This window comes from Paramisgurnus dabryanus, chromosome 11 (genome assembly GCF_030506205.2).
Source record: "Paramisgurnus dabryanus chromosome 11, PD_genome_1.1, whole genome shotgun sequence".
NCBI classification, from domain to species: Eukaryota; Metazoa; Chordata; class Actinopteri; order Cypriniformes; family Cobitidae; genus Paramisgurnus; species Paramisgurnus dabryanus.
In genome coordinates, this window is record NC_133347.1 from 4,687,441 (window position 1) to 4,714,087 (window position 26,647).

Here is a 26,647-nt window from a genome sequence, read left to right on the forward strand (position 1 = left end):
GTTAAGCTGGTCTAACTGTGTTTGGTCACTTTTTATGCTGGTCTAACTGTGTTTTGGTCACTTTTTATGCTGGTCTAACTGTGTTTTGGTCACTTTTTAAACTGGTCTAACTGTGTTTGGTCACTTTTTATGCTGGTCTAACTGTGTTTTGGTCGCTTTTAAACCGGTCTAACTGGACTAAGCTGGTCAGAATGAAAGCCCAAGGTACTTTAACCAGCCACTGCCACCTTAAACCAGCTACCAGCTTATGCTGATCTTAGCTGGAATTTCCTGTATGGTTGTTTTACCTTTTATTACTTAATAACGTTTTCTTTCCAAATTCTTATTGTGTTAATGCTTTTGCACTTTGGGTCCTTGTCAAACTATGACAATAATGCATAAAAGTACATAAAAGTTCTTCTTTTTTAGATTTTTGGGAGGTGACATACAGTTGCATGACAGTTTTTATAAGGGGTGATTCAAAGGTGTGCGGGTACGTGTGGATACGGGTGCGAGGATTCCCTCCCTGCCCTAAGGGAAGTCAGAGGGGGAGGGGAGAGCTACCGATCTCTCTCAAAATGGAGTGAGGAGTCACGCCCAGAGAGAAGGAGGGGAGGACTGCCAGCAGTCTGTTGAGAAGAGGGAGTGGCCGAGCTGGGAATGAGAAAGTGAAAAGACGTGTTGGGTCAGTCACACCTGACAGCTCTCCGACTGCACGGCACAAAACGGGAAAAGTTTCAAAACTCCAAGAGAAACACAAGCCAGCAACGACCGAGAGAGAAAAGCAAACGGAAAAGGAAACATGAGGGAAACGGCAAAGAAGGGAAATGGAGAGAAGAGGATTATGGGTAAGTGTGACACCTTTTTCCATTCATTTCTCTCTGAAACTTCTCTCCTGACTTTCCACTCATTTAGTTTTTGTATGTTTGGTGTTTTGTGCAGTGAAATAAAAGAGTATAATGCATAAAAACATGCTAAGCTTTTAAGCACAGATACTTCTGAGGATTAAGTTGACTGTGCATTCTTAAAACTGTGTTAAAAGTGTCGGCAGTCGTTGCAAAACAAACACTAAAGGTTCTCCTTTGACCTCCTGACGCTTCTGTTCACTGATTCACCGCACAAACACGCATGTGTTAAAGTTAAGAAAGTCATGTTTCTGTGGTATCCTCTGTTGTAAGATTCGTAATGGCACCGGGCCAGTTTAGCACACTCCAGGACATTCTTGTCTTTCATTAGGAGCGCGTTGCTCTTGGGGCGAATGCATGTCACCATCATTCCAGCCTGTCATGAAGAACGCTCCAAATTATTCAGCAAAGAGGTTACCACCGGTCAGACAAAAAGGTACAAAAGTTGGCAATGGGACCGTACCTTTAAAAAAAGTCCTAATATTGTCACAGATGTGTACCTTTGAAGTAACAGTATGCACCTTTTTGTGACAACTTTTGTACCTTCTTGTACTTTTAGTGCATAAACCTGGACTGTAACCACCAGTTGGATTCATCCCCCGAGGTTACATTTACATTTAGGCATTTAGCAAATACTTCAATCCAAAGTGTGGAAAACAGCAGGGAGATTCAACTCAACAGGGCAGGGAGGCAACAATATGTGCTTTACAAAGTTACTTTCAGGTTACAGATCTGAATCTGAAATAATGTAGTTATTGTAGTCCAGTATTGTGCATTTGAAAGGCCCGTCCCGAATTGAAAGCCTGATATACTTGAAATACATTTTTGATGACCATCACATGATTGTGTGTAGTAAAGGACTGGGCTGGTAAATGAAAGGGTTTGGGGTTAAAGCATTGTTTTGGTTGTTTTGTAAGCAGGCCAAAATCTGCTGATAGATGATCTGAGGTTTTTAACATGGTAAAAAATTGTTTAATGGACATTAAAATGTTTGACAAGGCAAATGTTTACTATTTACTTACTATTAATTTCCTATTAACCTATAATTGGTTTATTGTCAGGCACGTTTCTTTCTTTATCTTAAAAATTAGGTCATAAAATAATTCATTCATCCCTGAATTTATTTCTGCAGAAGGTTCAGCAGATTTCCGCAGAATCGAAAGCTATAAAAAAAATACCTTCATGACTCCAAGTCACATGTTTGTTGTTTATTAAATATTTTTTTACTGTAGCAGCTCAATTTGTCAAAAAAAAAAACTTCCTTAAAGTTTGCTGGTCTGTTTATGATCCATGCAATAAAAGTTTACAGATGGTCTGTGTTTATGATCAATAACATCAATAACAATAACACAATAACATGAAAACGTTAACTTCACGCATTATAAAGTACATGTGACCAATAGCTTGGAAATCAATCATTGAATCTCTTCTTGCAGTTCATCTATAAATTTGAATCATCAGAATAAGCCAGTCGGATTTTAAAAAAACCAAAAAAAAACAATCTTTTATCATTGCAGTGGCTTAGTAAAAGTAATTTATTTAGTGTGTGTTATCTTCATTTAATGGCCTAGGGGAATTCAGAAGTGTGTCTGGACAAGCTCACACTGTATCAAGCTGAGTCTTGCTGTTACATCTGAGCTCTTAGATTTGCCACACAGCTCTTGAAAGACTCGAGAAAGATTTTGAGAATGAAAAGTTAGGCATATTTAAGATTTTACACTATTTCTACAATACAAATGTTTATTAAATGGTCATATAAACTCCAATAGCACTTTACAGTAAGGTCTCATTCATGAACATTATTTAATGCATTGGTTAACAAGAACTAAGGACGGACGAAATATTTTACAGCATTTTTAATCTTTGTTAATGTTAATTACTGTGGATATTTTATGTTTGATTATTTATTCTTAACGCCATTCCAGCGTCTATGGCAATGTTCGTGGCAAAAACTGGTTAATCCACACACACACACGTTGGGGGAGGGACAATTTGGCATTTCCAATTCACCTAACCTGCATGTTTTTGGCACGTAGGAGAACACCTGAGTATCTGTCCCAGAGTAAAATTCATACAGAAAGACCGCCTGTCCTAGACAGGGATCAACCGGTTGCTGTGAGGCAATTGTCCCTACTGATCCACTTTACTGCCCAAATGATACAAATTAACGTAGGAATAAATCCCGTAGAAGTATTAGTTATTGTTGGTTCATTTTAACTAAAGTAGTTAACCAATGATAACAAATGGGACTCTTGTTAAAAAGTGTTACCTTACCGGCTTGGTACAATAATTTACATTTTCTTGCTTAGATGAATCTTTTGGCAATTTTTCAGATCCTGCTGGAGAACATGGATGAACGGGTGTTGTAGATCAGGGATTCCCAAAGTGTGGTACGCGCACCCCCAGGGGTACGCGAGCTGCCACCAGGGGGTGCGCGAGAGGAAAAATGTAATGGCGGTCTGTTTCTTTAAGTGGGATTTTTCCATACAATAAATAAATAAAAAAATGAACAGTAAACATTTCCTTTGTAATCGAATCGCTTTTATTTTAAATAAAAAACTATAATTTATTAGTTTTTGATAGAAACGTAGAAGACAGCTGCTGTCTTTTTCAACGCACTGCTCTTCTGTTATGCACTGCAGCCGCTATATGCGTGCCAACTCGTTTCATTCATTCCATATATATTATAAATATGCTTAACTGACTGAAATCAGGGAAACTGTCATTTGGCACGTCTTATGATAAAGTTGTTAGTCACAAAGGAGGAGAGGGACCAAGAGAGAGAGACTTTTTTATGGCAAAAATAGAAATAATGAAATGTTACGAGACATGGGCACAGGATACGCGAGCAATGTGTTTTCATGCATGGTAAAGAGACCGCCAATGAATTATATAATAAAAATAAAATACATAAATACTTACTGTAGAGAACTTATTAAAAGCTTTCATTTAATTTTGTTTGAAACTTGAGCTGTTATAATGAATCTGCAAACTATTATACACCTTTTGTGCGAACAGTAAAGGCTTTCGTTAATGTGTTTGATGGGTCTGCACGTGACGCACTGGTAAACATGAGGAAACCTCTCATATGTCATCTATTAGCTGACGGCAGTAAGTGTACGTTTTTTACCATAGTAAACTCGAATGGCGTCTAAATATCACAGTGGTTAAACGCATACACGGGGCGCGCATCATCTACGCTGAGCGTAGTTTCAGATGGTGCAATAGGCGTAAATATTTTTCACAATGTTGGACGTTGCTAAGCCCGACGTAGGACTATTACACCCAACTTCTTAACGTCCGGCTAGTGCAACCGGCCCTTGGTTATTTGCGCATGATTAAACATGAGTATTTATGGTGAGAAAACAAAGCTTTTTTGGATTTTTTTAAAATGGGGATTGGGGGTGCGCCAACCCGGTTGGGACATAGAAGGGGGTGCGCAGGAAAAAAAGTTTGGGAACCCCTGTTGTAGATCATCAAAACAAGAGAGAAATTAATTTAACCAAATATTAAGACATTTAAATTTCATTCACGCTGTTACGCTGATCAAATATTTGTATCAAATGTAAAAAGGCAAGATTTCTTTTAGACCTCATGTACCTACTGTAAAAAGAACCACACTGTAAAAAATAAAATAATAGTGCGTGATTTTTGCATCCACTTTTTAAGTAAGTTTTACTTGAAATTTTGGGATTAGTCAATTTTCTAAAAAAAAAAAAAAAATCCAGATAATTTACTCACCACCATGTCATCCAAAATGTTGATGTCTTTTTTTTGTTCAGTCGAGAAGAAATTATGTTATTTGAGGAAAACATTCCAGGATTTTTCTCATTTTAATGGACTTTAATAGACCCCAACACTTAACAGTTTTAATGCAGTTTAAAATTGCAGTTTCAAAGGAATCTTAGCGATCCCAAACGAGGCATAAGCATCTTATCTAGCGAAACGATTGTCATTTTTGGCAAGAAGATTAAAAAATATAACTTCTTGTCTTGCACCAGTCCTGTGACTCGCCGGCGCGACCTCACGTAATTGCGTAGTGACGTAGAAAGGCCACGTGTTACATATATAAAACACAAATTTGCGGACCATTTTAAACAATAAACTGACACGAAGACATTAATTATTATCATTCGACATACAACAACGTCGGAATGGTCCTCTTTCTCCACACTTGTAAACATTGGGGCGGAGTTTCGCATACGTCATCTGTGACCTCTTGGCGTGATGACGTATTACGTGAGGTCACGCTGATGCGTCACAGGACTGTAGATAGACGAGAAGTTGTGGTTTAAAAGTGCATATTTTTATATATTTTGCAAAAAATAACAATCTTTTCGCTAGATAAGACCCTTATGCCTTGTTTAAAGTCCTTTGAAACTGCAATTTTAAACTGCATTAAAACTGTTAAGTGTTGGGGTCCATTAACTTCTTACACCCTGAAGCTATTTTGGGGATTTTCGCCTGGATTTGGTCTACCCAATTTCAAAAGCATCCCATACCCACATGCAGAGGTTTACATACAAAAGTTTGGTATCATTTTACAGGTAACCCTTTGAAATTACATAAAACACTGTTAAAAGTGCTCAACATGGTTGTATGTGATATCAGTCCTCTAATAAACACAAAAATAAATAGGCGCTTTTTGATGTTTTTTTCTAAAGTTTTTATTTGAAAGTATATAACTCTGGCCCTGGGTATCTCAGGTCCCTGCAGACAGTTTTGTTTGATTCCAGCAATTGTCAGCTTACAGAGGAAAAAGGAATTTTTTCTCTATCATAATCTATGCAAAAGTTATTTTACCCCAACTGATGGGAGGAATAATACCCTTTTTGTATACAATTTCTGCCTAAGAACATTTGAAGTGTCCCCATAACCACATACAGTGGAATAAATGCAATTTCTTTATATCATTTTAAAGAAAACCCTTTGAAGTTACATAAAAAGCTGCTGTTTGTGACAAATAATGTTATTTATGTTGTTATTCATATGATGAAACACCAAATTTTCTTTTTTATGTTGTAAATACTGTCTTTGATAGTGTATAACTCTGGTTCTGGATGCTCTAGCAGACTGCAGACAGTTCTGGTTGTTAGCAGCAGCAGACAGTAAACACCCAAAAAAAGAATGAACTCTTTAGCATGTCGCATTCAAAAGTTATTCTCATTTTACAAAAGGGTGTGAAAATACATTTTTCATATAAATATTAATTTTTTGTTTTGCACATATAATAAATAGCAAGGGATTATATATGCACACAACCAAAGAAAATGCTGTGAATGGACTCATTTTTTAGAGTAGGACCTAAAATAAAAGATGGTGTATCATTTGTGGCTATATGTGCTATCTGAGGCAGTCCACACTCAAGTTTCACATATGTTTACAAAAGACCATTTTTTACCTTATTATTCATTCGATGATTGTTGGATATGTGTTGATATTAGAACAAAAATAACGCTGTAGCCTTATTCCTGAGAGTGAGAGCTTTCATTTGATATAAGACTTGCCCATGTTTGTCATTTTTGAAAAATATGAAATATGTAAATATTAAATGATATAATAAAATATTGGGGGGTGATAGTGTAAATTAAGTGTAAATAACTTTCTTACAGTAAAAGATGTGTCAAAGTGATGCATATCTGCAGAAAGTAGAGACTCTAAGCTTTCAAACAGTATCTCATATGTGTTACTGGGGTCCATGACAGAGCATCAAAGATTAAAAGAATATTTTATATTAAGTCAAAATACGAAATTCTGGACCCGGGACAGGGTCCTCAGGGTTGAAGAGGTTAAAGTCCATTAAAATGAGAAAAATCCTGGAATGTTTTCCTCAAAAAACATAATTTCTTCTCGACTGAACAAAGACGGACATCAACATTTTGGATGACATGGTGGTGAGTAAATTAACTGGATTTAAAATTCCATTTAATACTTAAAAAAATGGATGGAAAAATAATGCACTATATTTTTAAGTAAATCTAGCCTTTATTTTTTTCAGTGCAAGTTGCAATTTCCACAAAAAATTGTAATACCAATGTCTCAAATGACACTTGAACAGATATTTCCTAACTCTCTTCTGTAACGTGTTTTAGCCTGAAACGCATTTCTGAGCTTGACTCTAAACCCACTTTTTAAACTTTGCAGATGTTTCTGGAAGCAAAAGTGATGATGATGGGACATTTCTGGTGAAGATTCAGGGTGGAGGTGTTGATGCATTTGAACTGCAGGTGAGCTTTAGACATTGATAAATTCTGTCCATTTACAAATAAAGTCAAAATATGTACCGCAGCTGTGACTGGGGCTGTTCCCTTTTAAAAATACAGCTTTTTAAAAAAGTAGATCTTATATTAAGTACCTCACAGGGACATATTGGTACCAAAAAGAGTTTATTATTATCTCAGTAACTGTAGTTTTAAGATGATTCAGATAAAAGCATCACCTAAACCTTAAAACATTTAAATATTTGATAATATTATATACAGTTATTCCAACAGTACGTGTCACCTTTAAGTCACATGGAAAACTGTATTGTATGTTTGCTGACTCTTTTAAACTTCATCATATAATGTGACGATATTCAAACATTCATATCTGGTGCTCAAATCTAGCTGAGTTTATGTATGCAAATAAGTTCAGTTATCTGACAAAATATCAGATCATCAAAAGATGCAAATCATGTCGTTTGGAGATGTTACATTCGATGGAGAGCTGGCATTACCTGTGTTCGAGTATGATGATGTGTGTTTCTGATGTTTTGAGTTTTCTCTGTGCAGGTGAATGGATTCTGGCTGGTCCAGGATGCCATAATGACAATCCTGGGCAGAGAAGAGGTAGCACCCCGCACGTCTCTTGCTCTCGCCCTTTCAGGAGTGACCCTTGACCCCCTGGCTGAACTCCGGGATGTCAAGGGATTCAAAAGCGGAGTGACTCTCCGTCTAGTGGAAGGTAAATGCGAAATCAAACGTGCAATGGCTACATTTGTGATGGTTTTCTTTTTGGGGGTTCTGGTGTTGCATTTATTCAGAGCATAAAACTTTAATTTTATAAGTACGTTGTCAGAAAAACACTACAAATGCTGTCACTAGTATGGTATGCTTTTAAAATGTACGGTAGAGGTCCCAGTACATACCCTTGAGGTACTAATATGCACCCTTTAGGTACAAAGGTGTATTTTTTTAAAGGGTACCACCCTTGTGTACCTTTGCGCTGTTGAGCTGCAGGAATGTAGTTAAACTAGTACAACAGCTTGGACCACCTACCATAGTCCACAAACCATCGTGGTCCAATCACCAACCAAAATCAGTCTATTCAACCAGCTTGTACTGACTAACCAGAAACCAGCTGAAAAAAGGTTAAAAGGTTTATGCTGATTTTAACTGTATTCCCACCGGGGGAGTTTGTGTAAAAATGTAAAAATCTGTGGGGTTTTGTCATACTGGTTTAGCAACTTTTTGATTCACTGGGGCTGGTTTAATGTCAAACGTCGAGCCAAGTGAGTCACAGAGAACTAATTTGGGATAGTGTGGGAAAACGCTTCTACTATGATTTGCAACTCATTACTCACTGAATTAACCAGATGCAATAAAATTCAGATTTATGAAGCCAAATGCAAACCGGATTAACCAATGTGTGCGTTACAGAGCCGTACTCGCCTCGGTCGGCACAGGCTCACCTGTCACGTGTGCAAGAAATGCTGAGAGCCGCCGGACCCCAGGATGCCGTGTTGGAGGGGCGATCACCGAGTGTGCTTCACACGCTTACACAGACAGCAGGTAAGAAAGAAGCTCTGTTTATTTATTTATTATAATAATACATTTTTGTTGTTTCTTTATCACGTGTGCCTGTTTTCAGTTTATCATTGATTTATTTTAACATTTTTGGCATTAAATGTGCGTTTGTGTGTATTAGAAGCCCCTCCTACACTCCACTCATCCAAAAACAGACGAGGCAATAGTAAATCAGAGCAGTCGGCTGAAGCTCCATCCCCTCCCGTCTACATCCAACCCGGAGCTTCAGACCTTCCCCCTTTGACAACCCTGCTGCCCAACAATGCACACAATGATGTATGTAAAAAATGCTTTTTTAGCTGACTGATCTCATTTCATCTCTTCAATATTAATCATAGACTGATTAATCAAAATAATAACATATACAATCACTTTCCAGACTTCCAGTTACTTGGTAGACCTGTCACTCAGTTGTTGGAATCCACCGCCTGGATTTAGGAAACTGCAGGGTGACTTTATGTACATCAGTGTCCACACGTTGGAGGGCAAACAGTGTGACATCACTTCTTCCCCACGTGGTTTTTATGTGAACAGGTAAAGTCATTCTAGAATAACCTGTTACTAAATTAATAATGTTATTTTTGCAGTATGTATACTTTACACCAGGGGTCTCCAACCTTTTGTGAGCAAGGGCTACTACAAAACAATCTGGAGGGCTACTTTTTGATATAGCCTACTCAAAAATTGTTTGTTTTACTTATTTTATTTTACTTGTTTATATGTTTTATCATTGTTTAACATGTAAACATACATAAAAGAAGCCAAGTTAATATAAAAACATATGTAATAATATGTAAATATTGTAAATATTACAATTTAGACTATTAATACACTGCAAAAAATTATTTTCAAGAAAAAAATTCTTAGTATTTTAGATATAAAAATTCTTAAATTAAGATGCTTTTTCTTGATTAGCAAAACAACCCAAGAAAATAAGTCTAGTTTTTAGACCAAAAATATCAAATTTAAGTGATTTTGTGCTTAAAACAAGCAAAAAAAAAAAAAAAAAATCTGCCATTGGGGTAAGCACATTTTTCTTGAATTTTTCTTGAATTAAGTGTTTTTTGAAAGTAAGATTTTTTTGCTCAGCCCATTGGCAGATTTTTTTGCTTGTTTTATGCACAAAACTGATTTTGACTAATTTTCTAGGGTCGTTTTGCCCATCAAGAAAAAGCATCTTAATTTAAGAATTTTTAGATATTTTTACTGAAAACAAGACAAAAATACTACTATAGTTATTTTTTTTGAAAATCATTTTTTGCAGTGTACACTGCAAAAAAATTACTTTTTTATTTAATATTTTTTGTCTTGTTTTCAGTACAAATATCTACAAATTTTTAATTAAAGATTTATTTACTTGATGAGCAAAATTACCCAAGAATTTAATCTAATTTAAGTAAATTTGTGCCTGAAACCAGCAAAAACAAATCTGCCAATAGGGTAAAAAAATCTTGAAATAAGTTTACTTTTTTCTTAAACACTTAATGAAAGAAATATTTTCTTACCCCATTGGCAGATTTTTTTTGATTTTTTAAGCACACATTCATGTTAATTTAATGTTTTTTTGTGTAAAAACTAGACTTATTTTTTTAGGTAAACTTGCTCATCAAGAAAATAAAAAATGTGTAGATATTTTTACTGAAAACAAGACAAAAATACTAAAAAGCATTGCAAAAAAAAAATATTTTCAAGAAAACATTTTTTTAGTATTTTTGTCTTGTTTTTAGTAAAAATATCTAAAAATTCTTAAATTAAGATGCTTTTTCTTGATGAGCAAAACAACCCAAGAAAATAAGTCTACTTTAAGACAAAAAAAATATCAAATTTAAGTGATTTTGTTCATAAAACAAGCAAAAAAATCTGCCAATTGGGTAAGCAAAAAATCTTGAAGATTTTTTCTTAAAAACTAAATTCAAGAAAAATGCAAGAAAAATTCAAGAAAAATTTGCTAACCCCATTGGCAGATTTTTTTGCTTGTTTTATGCAAAAATCACTTAAAATTTATATTTTTTGGCTTTGAACTAGACTTATTTTTTTTGGTCATTTTGCTCATCAGGAAAAAACATCTTAATTTAAGAATTTTTAGATATTTTTACTAAAAACAAGACAAAAATACTAAGAAAATGTTTTCTTGAAAATAATTTTTTGCATTGTAGAGCACTGATTTAATATACAGCTCGAATGCACATTAAGTCGCTTTAGATTTACTTATAGCAGACACTTTTGTCCAAAGCAATTTATAAATGAGAGAGCTTTTGTGTTTGTAATGGTGCTTAAACAATCATGTTGAGAAATTAAAAACAATTCAATAGGGTGGTACAATTTCAAAAAGTACACCTTTTCACCTATAGGGGCGATTTCATGGACATGGTTTATTCTTGTCCCAGACTAAAATGCATGTTTGAGCTGCCTAAATTTGAAAACACCTTGTACTATCATATCTTAACAATATTAGTGCCATTGTTTTGTCTCAAGATGCACACCTGTATTGTTTTTTTTAAGGTTTGTTTGTAAAAACTACATAAAAGTCCTAATATAACTAAGGCATTTTAATCTAAACCTTGTCTGGGAAACCGCCCCATAGAGTTCATGTTAGTACCTCAGAGGTACATATCTGTACCTTATTTAGGACCTTTTTAAAAAATACTGCCCCAGTGACAGCTTGGGATCATTTTTTGTATAAAGCATGAAAGATTTGGATGAAAGTGTCTGCAAAATGATTCATATAAGTGTCTGCATTTGATTCATATAAGATTCACAGAGTAATAATCATGTTATTTGTGTTTCAGATCGACTTTTGATGTGTTTGACCCTCGTCCTGCGGCGTCCACTCCAGTGTATCACTGCCTGACCGATCTGCTTTCCCATCTCAGCCCAAAGTTTAAACACAACCTCAGTGCACAAAGACACAGGTGATGATGCTCAGATACACACTCACACATGTGTTCACACTTGTGTGATTCAGTTCACTTTACTTTAGTAAATGTGTTTGTGTATCCATACAGGCCGTCACTTCCAGCAGAGGAGAATTTGCCCACTCTGAACCGCACACTTAGCTGGTTGGGAGTCTCTTCCATTCACTCACATAAATCCAGTTTCAGTGGTCGTCTGGGTTTGGATCAGGACCTCAACACACAGGTACTCTACACACTTGTGCTTTTTAGTCTTTAGTTTAAATTAGTTTTTAGGCATGACTGTTGAATGTTTTTGACTCACCATTGTAAATGTTGTCTATAAATATGACCTCCGAAGGATGCAGTCTTTCATTTCACCTCCACGAGAAAACTCGTGACATAATTAATCTCGCGAGATCTCGTCGCATAAAATCTCAACACACCCCTAGTAAAAATGAATGCCGCTTTTTACAAAGTTAACAAAAGAAATCCTTAAACACAAAAAAGCAACTAAATGTTTGTATTTGTTGACATTAGTTAATGAAATAACAAGAGCAATATAGTTTCTCAGTATTTCGTAGTCTTTGTTAATGTCAATAAAGTCGTTCATGTTAGTTCATTATAGTTATAACTTATAGGAGCGGTTTCCCAGACAGGGATAAACCTAGTCCTAGACCTGGCTTAAGCTAATCCCTGTCCGGGAAACCACCCCATAACTAAGTAAAATTAATTTTTAAAAATGCTGGATTATTTTCAACCCACCATTGGCTGAAAAAGGGATGAACCCAACACGTTGGGTTGTAATTCCACCTATGCTGGGTTGTTTTAACATTTTCTGGGTTAATTTAACCCAACCACTGGGGTTGTGCCTTTTTTCCCTCATGCTGGGTTGAAAATAACTCGCCATTTTTTTGAGTGTACATGGCTGCTTGAAGATTTAAGAATAAGAAATTCATTGGTAACACTTTATTTTAATTTACGGTGTCTTTGAAATTGTACCACCCTATTTACGGTGTCTTTTAATAAGTAAAAAGTAAAAGCGGCCGGTGAATTTTTCAAGGGCGCACGATGTGAAGCTCGTCAAAACATGTATTTTGCCCATTGTGTGTGGCTTGTCATGTCAAAATATGTGTTCGGTGCGCCGTGTGAACCTATGTGCATTATGCGTCATGTCAAAATAAGTGCCTGCTGCAGACACTTCAAAGGGGTTGCCAGATACTCACCTAATCTCACGTGTAATCAGAGTTTAGTGTTAAGTTAGTGTCTTGCAAGTATTTTGTGAATGCGTCTCTTTTATCATAAATCGGTTTGATACATCTGCAGCAGGCACGTATTTTGAGATGACGCATGATGCACATAGGTTCACATGAAGCACCGAATACATATTTTGAATTCACGTCCCTCGGAAGACAAGTCACCGGTCGCCACTGGTCAAAATTGATTTGTATAATTAACTTGGTTTTACAAGTCAATTTAACCTACGATATTTTAAGTTTTGACTTTGATAAGTCGACATTACATAGTAGTTACACTTTTAGCATAGCTTAGCACAATCCATTGAATCTGATAAGACCATTAGCATCATGTTAAAAAAATAACCAAAGAGTTTTAATATTTTTCCTATTTAAAACTTGACTCTTCTGTAGTTACATCGTGTGCTAAGACCGACAGAAAATTAAAAGTTGCGATTTTCTTGCCAGATATGGTTAGGACTATACTCTCATTCTGGCGTAATAATCAAGGACTTTGCTGCTGTAACATGGCTGCAGCAGTTGTAGTAATATTACGCACTGCTTGAAAATAGTCCCCTTGGTTACTTTAAATGGCAGGGGACTATTTTCAAGCAGTGTGTAATATTACTACGCCTGCTACAGCCATGTTATAGCTGCAAAGTCCTTGATTATTATGCCAGAATGAGAGTATAGTCCTAACCATATCTGCCTAGAAAATCACAACTTTTATTTTCTGTCAGTTTTAGTACACAATGTAACTACAGAAGAGTCAAGTTAAGTGTAACAATACAACTCCTGAAATTGTTTCTAGGCTCCTGACTGGAACAAAGAAATCCAAGCAGCCAGAGATCTTCCACAGAGAACCTTAGAGGAGAGACTTCATAGAGACAGAGCTTTACTACAGGTGCCCATCTATACATTATGAGAAACCTGTTGTTTGCCAAACTAAAGTTTCCTGACATCGCCAAAACCGAGAAGTTTTGTAAAGTTCGGTTTTCCTGCAGGTCAACAGTGCTTTTGTGGCTGCCGTCGCTCAGGCCGCAGAAAGAGTCATTGATGGTTTTGTCGACCCTCTCAACGATTCTCACGAGGAACCGGCTTTCTTATGGGGCGGTGTGTTCATGGGGGTGCCGGTCCGTGGTGAGGAGTGGATGGGTGGAGAACGAGGCCACAAGGCGGCTCAGCGTCTCGAACTGCGAGGGATTCAAGTTTACAGCGACCTGGAAGGAGACCTCCAAAACTTGCACACCATCCCCACAGCTCTGGCAGACTACCGCGGCGTTCGTTTGTCTGCGCAGGCCCTGGCTCCTGGACTCCAGGGCCCCGAGCAAGCTGAAGTACCGAACGGCCTATTGTATGGATTCACCTTGGGGCCGTTGGAAAATCCAGCAAGACGGAAACTCCTAGAACTACTGGCTCATTCGGCAAAGGCTATTGCTCTGCAAAGACACGCTGTCCTGGGGCCGTCCGGTCATCAGTTTCCCCTCTTTACTTCTGTAGATGCCCAGGGAATACTGGGGGCCGATGGTCGGTATTACTTGCTGGATGTGTATCGTACCATGCCTGCTGATACCAATTTCCTGGTGGAAGATGGAGTAGAAACGGATTCGGGAGATGAGAGTTTTCCTAGGCGGTATCCTCATGGCTTGTGCCGTTTACGACCGGAGCTAGTAAAGGCGTTTATTCAGCACAAGTGAGAAACTGTCTCAGTCTAAATCTGTTTTTAACACTTCAACTTTAAATTTAGAATCAGCGATGTACATCCTTTTAATCTGTTTGTTTTCTTTGTTTAAGACACGCTCAGTTTTCGGCATGTGTGAAAGCTCGCATGGAGGAGAACGGAGGAGTTGAGGAGTGCATGAAAGCCTGTAAGATGCTCAAATATATCTGTGATTTGTTGCGAGACTGTGGACTAAATGTGTGAGATGATATGAAGGTGACTGAATGTGTGTATTTGTGTTGGTAGGTGACTCCCGCAGCACGGATGCAGTGCGAGCCGCATGCAAAGATGTGGGATCCGTCAGTGACATCATCTTTGAGATGCGTTTTATCCCCAACGTCTACTCACCAGGTCAGCTAATGCGAAACTATTCTTTCCAATTATGATTTTCAAAAACGTTTAATGCCTCTTCTATAAATATATAAACATACAATATATCAAATGAAAGAACAGACCCTCTGCTTTCAAACTAAAATCCTAAAAAATATCAAATATTATCTTCATTTGTTCTCTTTTTATCACCTTTCAAATATGGATAGTTTTTTTATTCCAAATTTTGAGCAAAAAGAATTGCTGAGAATTACAATTTTGTAAAGGACTTTTTGATATCATGAAATAAAACTTAAAAGCTTTTACTGTTTCTAAATCCATGGATACCTTAGTGTTCAATAAGTTTTGTAACAGCGCCTCCTAGTGTATATTCCGGAAATATGGATTGCCGTAAAAACACGTCATTGGCCGGAAAGTGTTTTCTCTTAATTGACAAGATAACTTGTCAATGGTGGGGAAAGAGTTAATTCCCCCATGTCAAAGTGCTAAGCAATAACTTTTATTGGGTTGACATGCGCATCCTCACTATGGCACCCCCTTACGCCATTGTTTCTACCATTTGTTCACACAGGACGTTTCCGTAAATGCCGTAACGCCAATATTATAGGTCCTCCAGCAATTCCAGAACATTAACGGAACGTGTTTGTGTTCACACAAAAGCCTCTATGCCAATATACCACATTTTTTTGGGACCACATTGCTTTGTGAATGAGGTTATAATGTCATCATATCCTTGTCTTTAACAGCTATTACTCATGTCTCAAGCTATGCATAAGAATTAGTTTTTTCACTACACCGTTACCCATACGGCAAAAAAATACATTTATTTGGCCAAAATACCAATACGGCAAAAAAAATTATTTCAAATATGATTTTACATTTATTTCAAAATATACAAAAAAAACCCAAATATGTGTATTGTACCGAGCCCCTAACATTGGACATTGGAGTAAAAAAAATCTAAAGTTTAGTTTCATGTGCTCACGTGAAACTTTCATGTGCTCACGCGAAACCTTCATGTGCTCACGCGAAACCTTCATGTGCTCACGCGAAACCTTCATGTGCAGAATTTTTTAAAAAGTTTAGTTTCACGTGCTCGGGTGAAACTATCGCGTGCTCGTGTGAAACTTTCGCTTTCACATGCGCGCGCGATAGTTTCAGGTGAGCACGCAATAGTTTCACGTGCTCGCGCGATTAGCTTCATGTGAGCACGCAAAACTAAACTTTAAAAAAAAATTCTGCACATGAAGGTTTCGCGTGAGCACATGAAAGTTTCGCGTGAGCACATGAAAGTTTCACGTAAGCATATGAAACTAAACTTTATTAAATTTTTGCTCCATGTCCCCTAAGGGGCTCCGTAGTATTGAAATATATTTTGAAATATGTTTACAATTTTTTTTTACCAATATATTGTATTAATATAATAAATTATATAAATATAATTTATTATATAATAAAATAATTTCTTTGGGCAAAAATCTGTTTTAATGTATAGTAAATAAATTTTGTAGAAAGTAAAGCTTAATTAAATATATTTTTTAATTTAATTATAATAATATAATTTTATAATAACCTTCATATATTAACATATATTTCTAAACGTATTTAAGGGGAAACAAATACACTTCTAATTTTACAACCCATATGGCAAAAAATATATTTTTCCTGGCCAAAATATAAAAGTTTGTATAAAATGTATAAAGTATAAAATGTATGAAAAGGTGTGTATAAAATTATAAGTATATTTTTGCAGTTAAAATCTATTTAATTTGTATCTTTTTAAAATCTGTTATGCAGACAGGTTTGTAACATACAAAGTTTTTCTTCCAATGCGATGTAAATATAAATGCTTTAAAATATTTTAAAAATATATTTTCTAATATAATATTACATTTATTTCAAAACATACAAAAACATATATTGGTGAAAAATACATTTTTGAAAACATATTTCAAAACATAGATTTTTGTCAATATTTTGTATATTTTAAAAATAATTTTGAAAACATATTTGAAAATATATTTTTTGCTATATTGGTATTACAGCCAAAAGCACCACAACCACCACCAACAATATTATCGTGATATCTACCATGTAAAAAAAGTTTCAGTCAAATTAATTTTATTATTTTTGTTTTGCTTCATTCATTTCTGTAACAATTGTGGCATTTTTTTAAATGGCCTCTGAATTATTTACAATATTATCATATGTGTAGTTTTAACACATACCGATAACTCTGTCCGTTAATATCACGATTATTGACAATACTGATATGTTGTAACACCTCTAATGAGAATCATCATAACATGAGATTTTTCTCTCAATTCCTACAGGTGTGCAGTTTCCAGATTCAGAAAAAAACACTTTAGAGCTACAGAAAAGATTACTGAAGGAGGCTGCATCTTTCATCATCAATGACCAGATACCAGCGTTTGTGAGTATTGCATGTTTGTGAATCTACATTTACATTTATGCATTTAGCAAACACAGATGAGTTAAGAACAGCACATTAAATGGCCGTATGCATTTTTAGATGAATGACTGTATTCACGCCTCTGACGTACCCATGGATGGTGCCACTTTACGACAAGCTCTGCATCAGAAAGGCATAAACCTGCGCTATCTAGGTCACCTGGTACGGACCATTAGCCAATCAGATCTCAAAGATCAACTGAGGCATATCACGGTAAGGAGATGATTTAAAATCGCATTTTATTAGAGAAATTAAATCGTTGTATCTTCTGTAGTGCTTCAATCATTTCTTATTTCTTGCAGAGGTTACTCTTCACAGAGATTGTAGTGCGCTGTGCACAAAGGTTATTTAGTGGCTACATTCAGGTATTTATTTATACATTAAGTTTGATTTTTACTTAAAAAAAAATGTAAATGACAATAAATAAATTTTGTAGTGCACCGCCCCTTTAATGAGTGTGTTTAATTTCATCCATTGCGTTTTAGGGGGTGGAGACATCGAACATGTCTGCAGCAGTGAGTCATTTCCTCTGCTGCTTATTGGTGCCTCACTTCAGTTCAGCATCAAACGGGGAGGAGTCTAAGAAGCGCTCTAGGAGGCGTGGCCGTGGAGGGGGAGGAGCTACAGAGAGCACCACATGGAGTACACTAAGCGGCAATGAATTGTGGAGTTTTATATGTCAGGATGCTCAAGAAACCTACAGACTTAAAGAAGGACTGGGGTGAGAGAAGATTTTTAAATATAAAAAAATCCTTTATTTATATAAATATTTATATAAATATTTTTATATTTTGTTGCAGGTCAAATGTGGACCATCTAGTCGAGCACTATGGATTGCAGAAGATTTCCTTGTTAAGAGAGATGTGCTTGAAAACTGGCATTCAGGTGTTGTTTTTCACCACTACTTTTCTTTAACTAGTTGAACCATTAAAACTAGTTATTTTTAACACAGATAATTAATAAAACCTCATTACCTGGTTTGTTAAAATAACCAGAAAACACTTGCCTTCCAAATTTGTAATAGTCAAATAAGCTGTAACGTCTAACTTTAAAAAAATTCTTAATTTCATATTACTCATATCTGCTAAATATCTCTTTTTTTGTCAGTCTGTGCATTTGTTAAGATTCTCTTGACGGCTTGTTGGGTGTCTGTGTGGAGATTGCCTCATATAATAACTAATTCTCATTGGTCCGTGTTCAAATTAACCCCGCAGCTCCGTCTTCGAGAGTACGTTCTCGACAACCGAAACAAACCACCCATCTCCCCTGATGACGTGCTCAACATCCTGTCCGTCATTAAACACATAACCGTGACGACCGCTGATGCCACCAAGATGCTCCAGGCAGCTCAGAACTGCCTTCAGAAAGGTAACAGTGAAGGTCAATGAAGGTCATTTGCATATGTGTTTGGTGTTGCTTGACAATATTTAATTTCTTCTTGTAGGGTTACTGGAGCAGGCGTATGAGAAACTCAAAGAAGCTTCATATCTGTTTGGTCGTGTGTGTGATGACCTTCATCCAGAGGCCTGTCACTGTCTTAGTCTCCTGGCAAAAACAGCCTATTTACAGGGGCGATCTGCTGAGGTTTGTGTCTATGTGTGTTCTCTAGGGGGCATCTGCTTTGCTGTATAATGACTTGATACGGCATTTTTGAAAATAGAGCAGTAAACACAAATGTGACCATGGACCACAAAGACAGTCATAAGTCACACAGGTATATTTGTAGCAATAGCCAAAGTTTTATGGGTCAAATTATAAACTTTTATTAAAAGTAGAAAACATTAAATGACTTCCACTGGGTTTCGCAGACAAGGTCACAAATGTTAAACGAAAACAACACTGTTTTTTTTTATATTTTACCATGTTCTTACCTCAACAGACAAATTAATACATACATATCTTTTTCAATGCGACACTTCATCGTGAATGTGTTAGCATTTAGCCTAGCCCCATTCATTCTTAGGGATCAAAACAGGGATGAATTTAGAAGCCACCAAACACTTCCATGTTTTCCCTATTTAAAGACTGTTACATGAGTAATTACACGAGTAATATGGTGGCACAAAATAAAACAAGTGGATAAAAATGAGAACTATATTGTATGGTGAAGACCACTTAGTACGCAGCACTTCGACCTCGGCACGCAGTAACATCATCACTCCTGACTGCTCCTCTTCTCGCTCTTAAGTGCGCTTCCGCCATACAATATATTTCTCATTTTTATCCGCTAAAAAATCGTCACGTTTTGTTTTGTGCCACCATACTTACTCGTGTAATTACTCACGTAACAGTCTTTAAATAGGGAAAACATGGAAGTGTTTGGTGGCTTCTAAATTCATCCCTGTTTGGATCCTAAGGAATGAATGGGGCTAGGCTAAATGCTAACACATTCACAATGTGCTGTACAAAGATTAAGTGCACGCATTGAATAAAGATAGGTATGTATTAATTTGTCTAAGTTAAGGTAAGAACATAGTAAAATATTGAAAAACGGTGCTGTTTTCCTTTTTAATAAACTTTTCTCTTCAGACATACCTGAAACTGTTGTATGTATTATGTATAAATACAGTATGTATATAAATATGATGTCACAGTATTCAATTTGACCTCTCTTCCTCCACAGGCTCGTAGTGTGCAGCTGAGGGTTGTAGTCATCAGTGAAAGGGTTTTAGGATTTGACCATCCCAACACAATTCAGCAATACGTGAGTGAGCTTCTCGCATAACAACCAAGATCCACCTCTGAAGATCTGCAGCGTCTAATGCAGTCCACTGTGTTGTTTCAGGTGCTGTTGGCTGTGTATCTGTTCGCCGGAGGTGAAACGGCTCTCGCTCAGCGGTGTCTCTATCGTGCCAAAGTTCTTTTGTTGACGGTTCATGGCGGGGATCATCCTTACACCGCAGTTATTGATGTACGTTCCACTAGACAAACCAACAAACAACACATATCGACCTATCCTAAAAAAATACTGATTCCATGGTTCCCACGGGTCCTTGAAATCCTTGAACGTTTCTGAATCTGGGAGGGGGAGAATTCAAGGCCCTGGGAAGTTTTTGAAAATATACTACAAGATACTGGTCATTGAAAGTGCTTGAATCTATTTTATGCAAGAAGTTTTCTGAAAAAAAAAAAAAAATCAATTTCCTGTGTAATCGACTTTTTAAGCACACGTGCTAAACTGTTTTAAATGCTTATATCTTCTGTATGCGAATGTTGATTCATACCAAAATGCTTTTTTGCATAGTTGTGTTTGACACATGAAAACGTCTCAGGTTACGTATGTAACTGTTGTTCCCTGAGAAGGGAACGAGACGCTGCGTTTCCCTTGCCATACTTCCTGCGTCCCTGTAACGCCGTCTTTGGCAATATTTCAGATAGCGATATACTTCCTGGCTCCCGCGTCACCCTGTCTTTGTCGTTAAGCCTCACCATTGGTTGAATTTGATATACACATTCAGACACACTTGGAGGCGTCCCCAAAGTGTCACCGCAGTGACGCAGCGCGAGTTCCCTCGAAAGGTAACTGTAACAATGTATCTTAAAAGGGAACACGATGTAACCTTGCTCTCACTTAAAATGTGTCCCCACATTTAGTCCTTAAATTTAAGGGTATTGGACCTGGAAAGTCCTTGAATTTGAAGTTAACTAAGGTGTGGGAACCCTGTGATTCATTTCAGTTCCCAGCAAGTAATAGTCGTCATTTCACTGTCTAGGTTAACTATTGTCTGGCAATGAGTAATGCACTTGTAGTCAAAATAAACTTGAATTTGTTTACAGGCAGTTTTTTCCAAAATATCTTTTATAAGTCAACAGTAATTACAAGGTGTTTGGTTTCATTTATATTTGAGCTATGATTAGACATTTATAAAATTTTAGCCCAAATTTTAGCATAGACCTCCGGGCTGTTTGGACGCTATTGGATGTCTTTTAAACACAAAATGTATTGATGGGTATTTTTCAGAGTGCCTTGCTAAAAAAAAGATAGGTATGTCTTTTTGTCAAATTTCTTCCAGGTATTTGGGGTTAGGAAGAACCAATAAATATAATAACCAATTATTTTTCTTTGAACATGAAGCAGTGTAATATCCACATTTGTGTACAGCGGGTTCCAGTTCCAAAATTAAGTTTTATGGTGCAAACAACAAAAAATGTTATATCCACTTATCCACCAGGTCTTTGGAGGTTCAACCAGGGTTTCAGTTTTTAAATCGTTGGGAACCTGCTAGCTGGTCAAGCTGGGACACCAAGTCCAATTTAAACCAACTTTGATCACTTAGATAAAAATATAACATGTTTGTAATGACTCTCAATCTGTCTCTTGCAGGCGTCTCTTGGATTGGTTCTTCAGGGAGAGCAGTCATTACAGTATCTACAGAGTGCACTGAAAATCAACAGCTCATTTAGAGGAGACAACCTCACAACAGCTCTCATGTAAGACTTTTTCTTATTTTAAAGCAACACTATGTAGTTTCCATGTAAAAATGACTTACAGCTCCCCCATGTGGTTGAAAAGAGCAACACTGCCTGGTATCAGACACTCTTCTGCAGGCAGGGGAAGGGCGGGGCTGTGTTTCCTACCCTCCACCGCCACTTTCAGAGTGTGCTTGTAGCAGCTAGGAGGCTGCTCAGGTTGCAGCAACAGTACAATTTGTCCAGTTAAAAGTTGTTCTATCACTGAAATAATTTTAGAGACATTATTTAAAGGTAAAAAAACTACATAGTGTTGCTTTAAAGAACTCCGATAACTGATGCAAACCTCACACAAATGCAATCAAAAGATGTGAGATGATCGAATGTTAATGAAGCTTCTGTCCATAAGGATTCAGTCACTTAGGATGTTTCTATTTGATCCTCTCTGTGAAATATAGAAGTCAATTTAATGATGAGGTTAGAAACATTGAAGTTAGATTTCAACCATTAATTTCACATCTGATCTTACTCAGTCAATATTAAAGATATCAAGATTATATTTTCACAGAATGGTCTTTAGATTATGTAGGATGATTCTATATAGTAAACATGTGGTAACTTACTTTAGCTGGGTTTTCACAGGCAGAGTCAGATTTGAAATATTGAACCAAAAAATGATATGCATTAGGGGTGTATATTGGACAGTTCATTACAATATGATACGATAATGTTTTTTTCCGCCAGCGATAGAATATTTGCAGATACATCAAACAATTCTTGGATGCAATTACGATTAGAATAATTTATCTATAATGTTATATTAGCATGGGCCTAGTAAAGCAGTTTCCAATTTTGTGCCTATTTGACCGAGAAAAGGGGTGTTTGTAGTCTCACCCCCTTAACAAAGATATTGGACTTCCTGCTTTCAATGATCCAAAATGATGATTTTTACATCATTGAAAGAAGGAAGTGCAACACTGAAATCTGTATTTCTCCTGTCTCAGCGGCAACTGAGAAAATTATGCATGACCATTCAAAAACATGACTGGGGTTCTAACTATACAAAGCTTAATGCAAATGGGTGAAGTGTCCCTTTAATATCCTAATTATTTTTAGTATAAAAAAATCAATAATTTTGACCCATACAATGTATTGTTGGCTATTGCTCCAGATATACCCGTGTGACTTATGACTAGTTTTGTGATCTGAAAAAACACAAAATTATATGACCAACACACATTCATTCTGGTAAAAAGTAACCATTACTCTCTTTGTCTCACAAGTCTCTGCATCAACCTGAAACTTTTGCTATACAAACTTTTTGAAGTATTTACATCATTTGTTTTTTCGCTAACCAATAAAATGTGCATATTGCAATATTTTGATTGTTTTAATATATTGTGCAGCCCTACTTTAAAGGTAGCTGCCTACTGTATATAGACCAATTTAAAGTAGACGTCACAGTTACGTCACTGCAAGCTGCCCGCGCAATGCGGTTGCAGAAAAACAGTGGAAATGAATTAGACACGAGTGAAAAGAGCAAGATAACTCACTAGTTGTGCTGTTAAGTGTCAGAATAAGAATGCCAAAAAAGATGGCTTTCATTTTTATAGAATACCATCGTCAAAGACATCATTTGAAGATAAACGTAAGTGTTTATGATTACAATAAGCCCTTAAACGGACAGAATGGAGCAAGGAAATCATCTGGAAATCTTTTAATAATTAGAATAGAAAATAAGTAGAGAAGATGTCCGGTGTTCTGTCGAAGTCTGTTCCCTCCATGTGGTTCTTATAGCGTTTTTATCATGTTACAATTATAATTTATTAAGGAAGAAATAATAAAAAACAGGAAAATTATGAAATATTTAATAAACGCTATTATATATAATACATGATAGTATTGCTTTTACATGTACTTTAGCGATTCAGACTGTAAAAATATTTGATTTAGCAAAAAAGAACAATACATATACATTACATACATGCATATCAGTAGCCAAGCCATTTAAACTTTTTATCTATCTAAAAAATAAACGTAACGTGATTAAAACGCTATAAGAAACATTGCACTAAAGGGAAACATAAAGGAATCAGACTTCGACAGAACACCGGATCCATAAAAATCACGGTTTAATGTTAAAACACTCCACAACCCTACTGCGGAGCAGTCACTTTCTGCAACCAGTTTGGCTCCGCCCACAAAAAACGTCATCTCTGTTTGCAAACACGAAATTGGTCTATACATCGTAAAAAGTGTTTGTTTGTTCGACTTAAAAAATTAAGGGCGGCATTATATTTTATATTGAATACACTCAAAATTTTAAGTTGACTCAACAACTTTTTTTGTTGAATTATCTCAAAATTTTAAGGCAGCATGTACAATTACTTTAAGTTGAACCAACAAATCTTTTTTATTTGGTCTTCAACGGTGCATTAGATTTAGGATAATGCACTATATTATAAATGTCATAATCGAAAAATAAACCCAGAGAACAGAGGTTAAATCTTATATTTCATACGACTCTGAATAGATTTATTTTGTGATAATGCACTGAATGTGCTTTATTCCTCTAATACCAAATAACTACAAGGACATGAAATATTGTTGAAAATATTTAATTAATTATTTAATATTTGGTTCATTTTTTGACCTGCAGTCACCACCTACTAGCTCAGAGACACTGTGTGGCCGGCGACTACAGAGGAGGTATGAACCATGAAAAAGCAGCTCACAGCATCTTCCAGAATAAGGTAAGCCTTTGTGTTAGTCTGGTAAATTATAAATCGGTCAACGGTACAATTGTGTTCTGAGTTCACTTGTTTATTTTTAACAGTGGGGTGACGATCATCCCCAAACTAAATGCAGTTCTGACTTCCTGAAGAATATTACCCAGCAGGCTGTGCGTGTGGAGCGGTCTATACGTCAGGGAGGCGTGGAGCTTCCAGAAACACCACCCGAGGTGAGTCCAGTAAAAAATCAGTGCTCGTAAGAACAAACGTGAAGACATGCAAGTGATTTCTGTTAAAAATTATATTTTCTTTCTTCTTTTTCCAGAGTTTGGTTCCTTCTCTGGACACCACACTGGAGCAGCTTGCTTTGGTCAATGGCATACTGAAGACTTCATACAGGTAAAATTAAGAAAACAAATGCAAATAAAGGCACTTCTGCTAAATTGTCAGGTATGCTATGGGTTATGGGTCTTTTAGTTAATGAAAAGCAATACAGAATGAATGACTTATTGTTTCAGCACAAGAATAATGGAGTTCAAAGAGAAGCTCAAAGAGATTAAAGCAGCAGAAGAGGCTGAAAAAGCGAAATCACAGTCAACCGTTGAGAAAGACGCGTCAGGGATGCAGGCCAATGATGGAGAAACGACTAAGGATGAGAAAACCAATGGCAAGCACGAGGCTACTGAAGAAAATTCAACAAGTGAACATAGTGAAACTGATTCTTCTGAGAAATCAGACCATATCAGTATGAACGGCGAGATTGAGTCCCATCAGCATAATGGAGACTGTACCGCAAAAAATGAAATGGAGAAAGAGGAACATCAACCAGGCAGTGTTCCAAACGAGATCCAATCAAAATCAAGTAAAATTATGACATCAGCAGATGAGACACAGTCTGTAGTTGTAAATGGGAATGAAGGTGTTGTGAGTGAAGGCTCAGGTGATGTGGAGAAACCGGCTGAGACCGAGTGAGATGTTCGGTGAGGTAGAAGGTCTAAGTGAGATTTATCAAGTATTTGAAAGACATTAAAACATGACTGTAGAACTGAATTTAGTATCTGTACAACTAACACAAACAAGTGTGCAAAAAACATGAAGCCAAATTTTTTCTTTTTGTTTTAAATTCAATAAAATGTTTTGTGACTAGACAAGTGTCATTGCGTGAATGTTTTTTTTTTGGACTACATCAGGATCACTGCTTTCAGTTTTCTCATTTCCTTCACTGCTTCGTTTCCATCAAGAATAGTCACTTTAAAGACAGCAAAACATTGTGATGACTTCATGGGTAAAATATTAATAATTTAAATTTGAATATATTATGCATATTGTGATATTTTGTTTAAAGTCACAATGAAACAGAAGTAGCGATTGTCTTATTAAGGGAAACCGCTTCTGAAATGAAAAAATAAAAGTATGGCTGGCCTTGAACTCGCCCATCGAGAATTGATTGGATAATTGAAAGTTAGGTCATGTTGCTATTTACCAATCGCTGCGATCTTTTCCCGGGGCCCACCAACCTACCATACCCTGTGAAGGGATGGGGGGTAAAGAGAGACGGTTTCAACACTGAAAAAAAAATCCTTAAATTAAGATGTATTTTCTTGATGGCCAAAATGACCTAAGAAAATAAGTCTAGTTATTAGACAAAAATATAAAATTTAAGTGAATTTGTGCTCAAAACAAGCAAAAAAATATCTGCCAATGGGGTGAGAAAAGAAATATTGAATTAAGTTGACTTTTTTCTTAAACACTAATAGCAAAAAATCTTAAACATTTTTCTTAAAACACTAAAGTCAAGAAAAATTTAAGGAAAATTTCCTTAACCCATTGGCAGATTTTTTTGCTTGTTTTATGCACAAAATCACTTAAATTTGATATTTTTGGTCTAAAAACAAGACTTATTTTGGGTTGTTTTGCTCATCAAGAAAAAGCATCTTAAATAAAAAAAAATTTAGAGATTTTGAATGAAAACAAGACAAAAAACTAAGAATTTTTTTCTTGAAAATCATTTTTTTTTTGCAGTTGTATTAAGGAAATAAAAATGAAGTTTTCTTTTTTCAATAATAAAATTCTTAGTATTTCTGTCTTGTTTTCAGTAAAAACATTTTTAAATTCTTAAATTAAGATGCTTTTTCTTGATGAGCAAAAAACCCAAGAAAATAAGTCTACTTTTTAGACCAAAAAT

At 36.1% G+C, this 26,647-nt stretch overlaps 1 protein-coding gene across 1 annotated transcript; it reads left to right on the forward strand.

Moving 5' to 3' along the window:
- Positions 1-630: 630 nt before the first annotated feature.
- On the forward strand, positions 631-25,613 carry LOC135730362 (clustered mitochondria protein homolog). The gene is made up of 26 exons (XM_065248254.2): positions 631-827; positions 7,029-7,111; positions 7,658-7,829; positions 8,525-8,656; positions 8,793-8,947; positions 9,051-9,205; positions 11,461-11,583; positions 11,677-11,809; positions 13,609-13,701; positions 13,802-14,490; positions 14,592-14,665; positions 14,764-14,868; positions 17,181-17,281; positions 17,381-17,533; positions 17,623-17,685; positions 17,806-18,041; positions 18,121-18,205; positions 18,535-18,688; positions 18,765-18,904; positions 19,944-20,024; positions 20,106-20,231; positions 21,645-21,751; positions 24,390-24,483; positions 24,567-24,692; positions 24,788-24,861; positions 24,981-25,613. The coding sequence occupies exons 1-26, from the start codon at positions 782-784 to the stop codon at positions 25,432-25,434; spliced, it is 3,954 nt and encodes a 1,317-aa protein (XP_065104326.1). The 5' UTR covers positions 631-781; the 3' UTR covers positions 25,435-25,613.
- Positions 25,614-26,647: the final 1,034 nt, after the last annotated feature.

Bases quoted from the DNA above. Each gene is read 5' to 3' on its own strand.
- LOC135730362 (XM_065248254.2), top strand. From the start codon at position 782: ATGAGGGAAACGGCAAAGAAGGGAAATGGAGAGAAGAGGATTATGG. The intron at 8,657-8,792 runs GTAAGAAAGAAG...TGTGTGTATTAG, and splicing joins CACGCTTACACAGACAGCAG to AAGCCCCTCCTACACTCCAC. The intron at 20,232-21,644 runs GTACGTTCCACT...TGTCTCTTGCAG, and splicing joins CTTACACCGCAGTTATTGAT to GCGTCTCTTGGATTGGTTCT.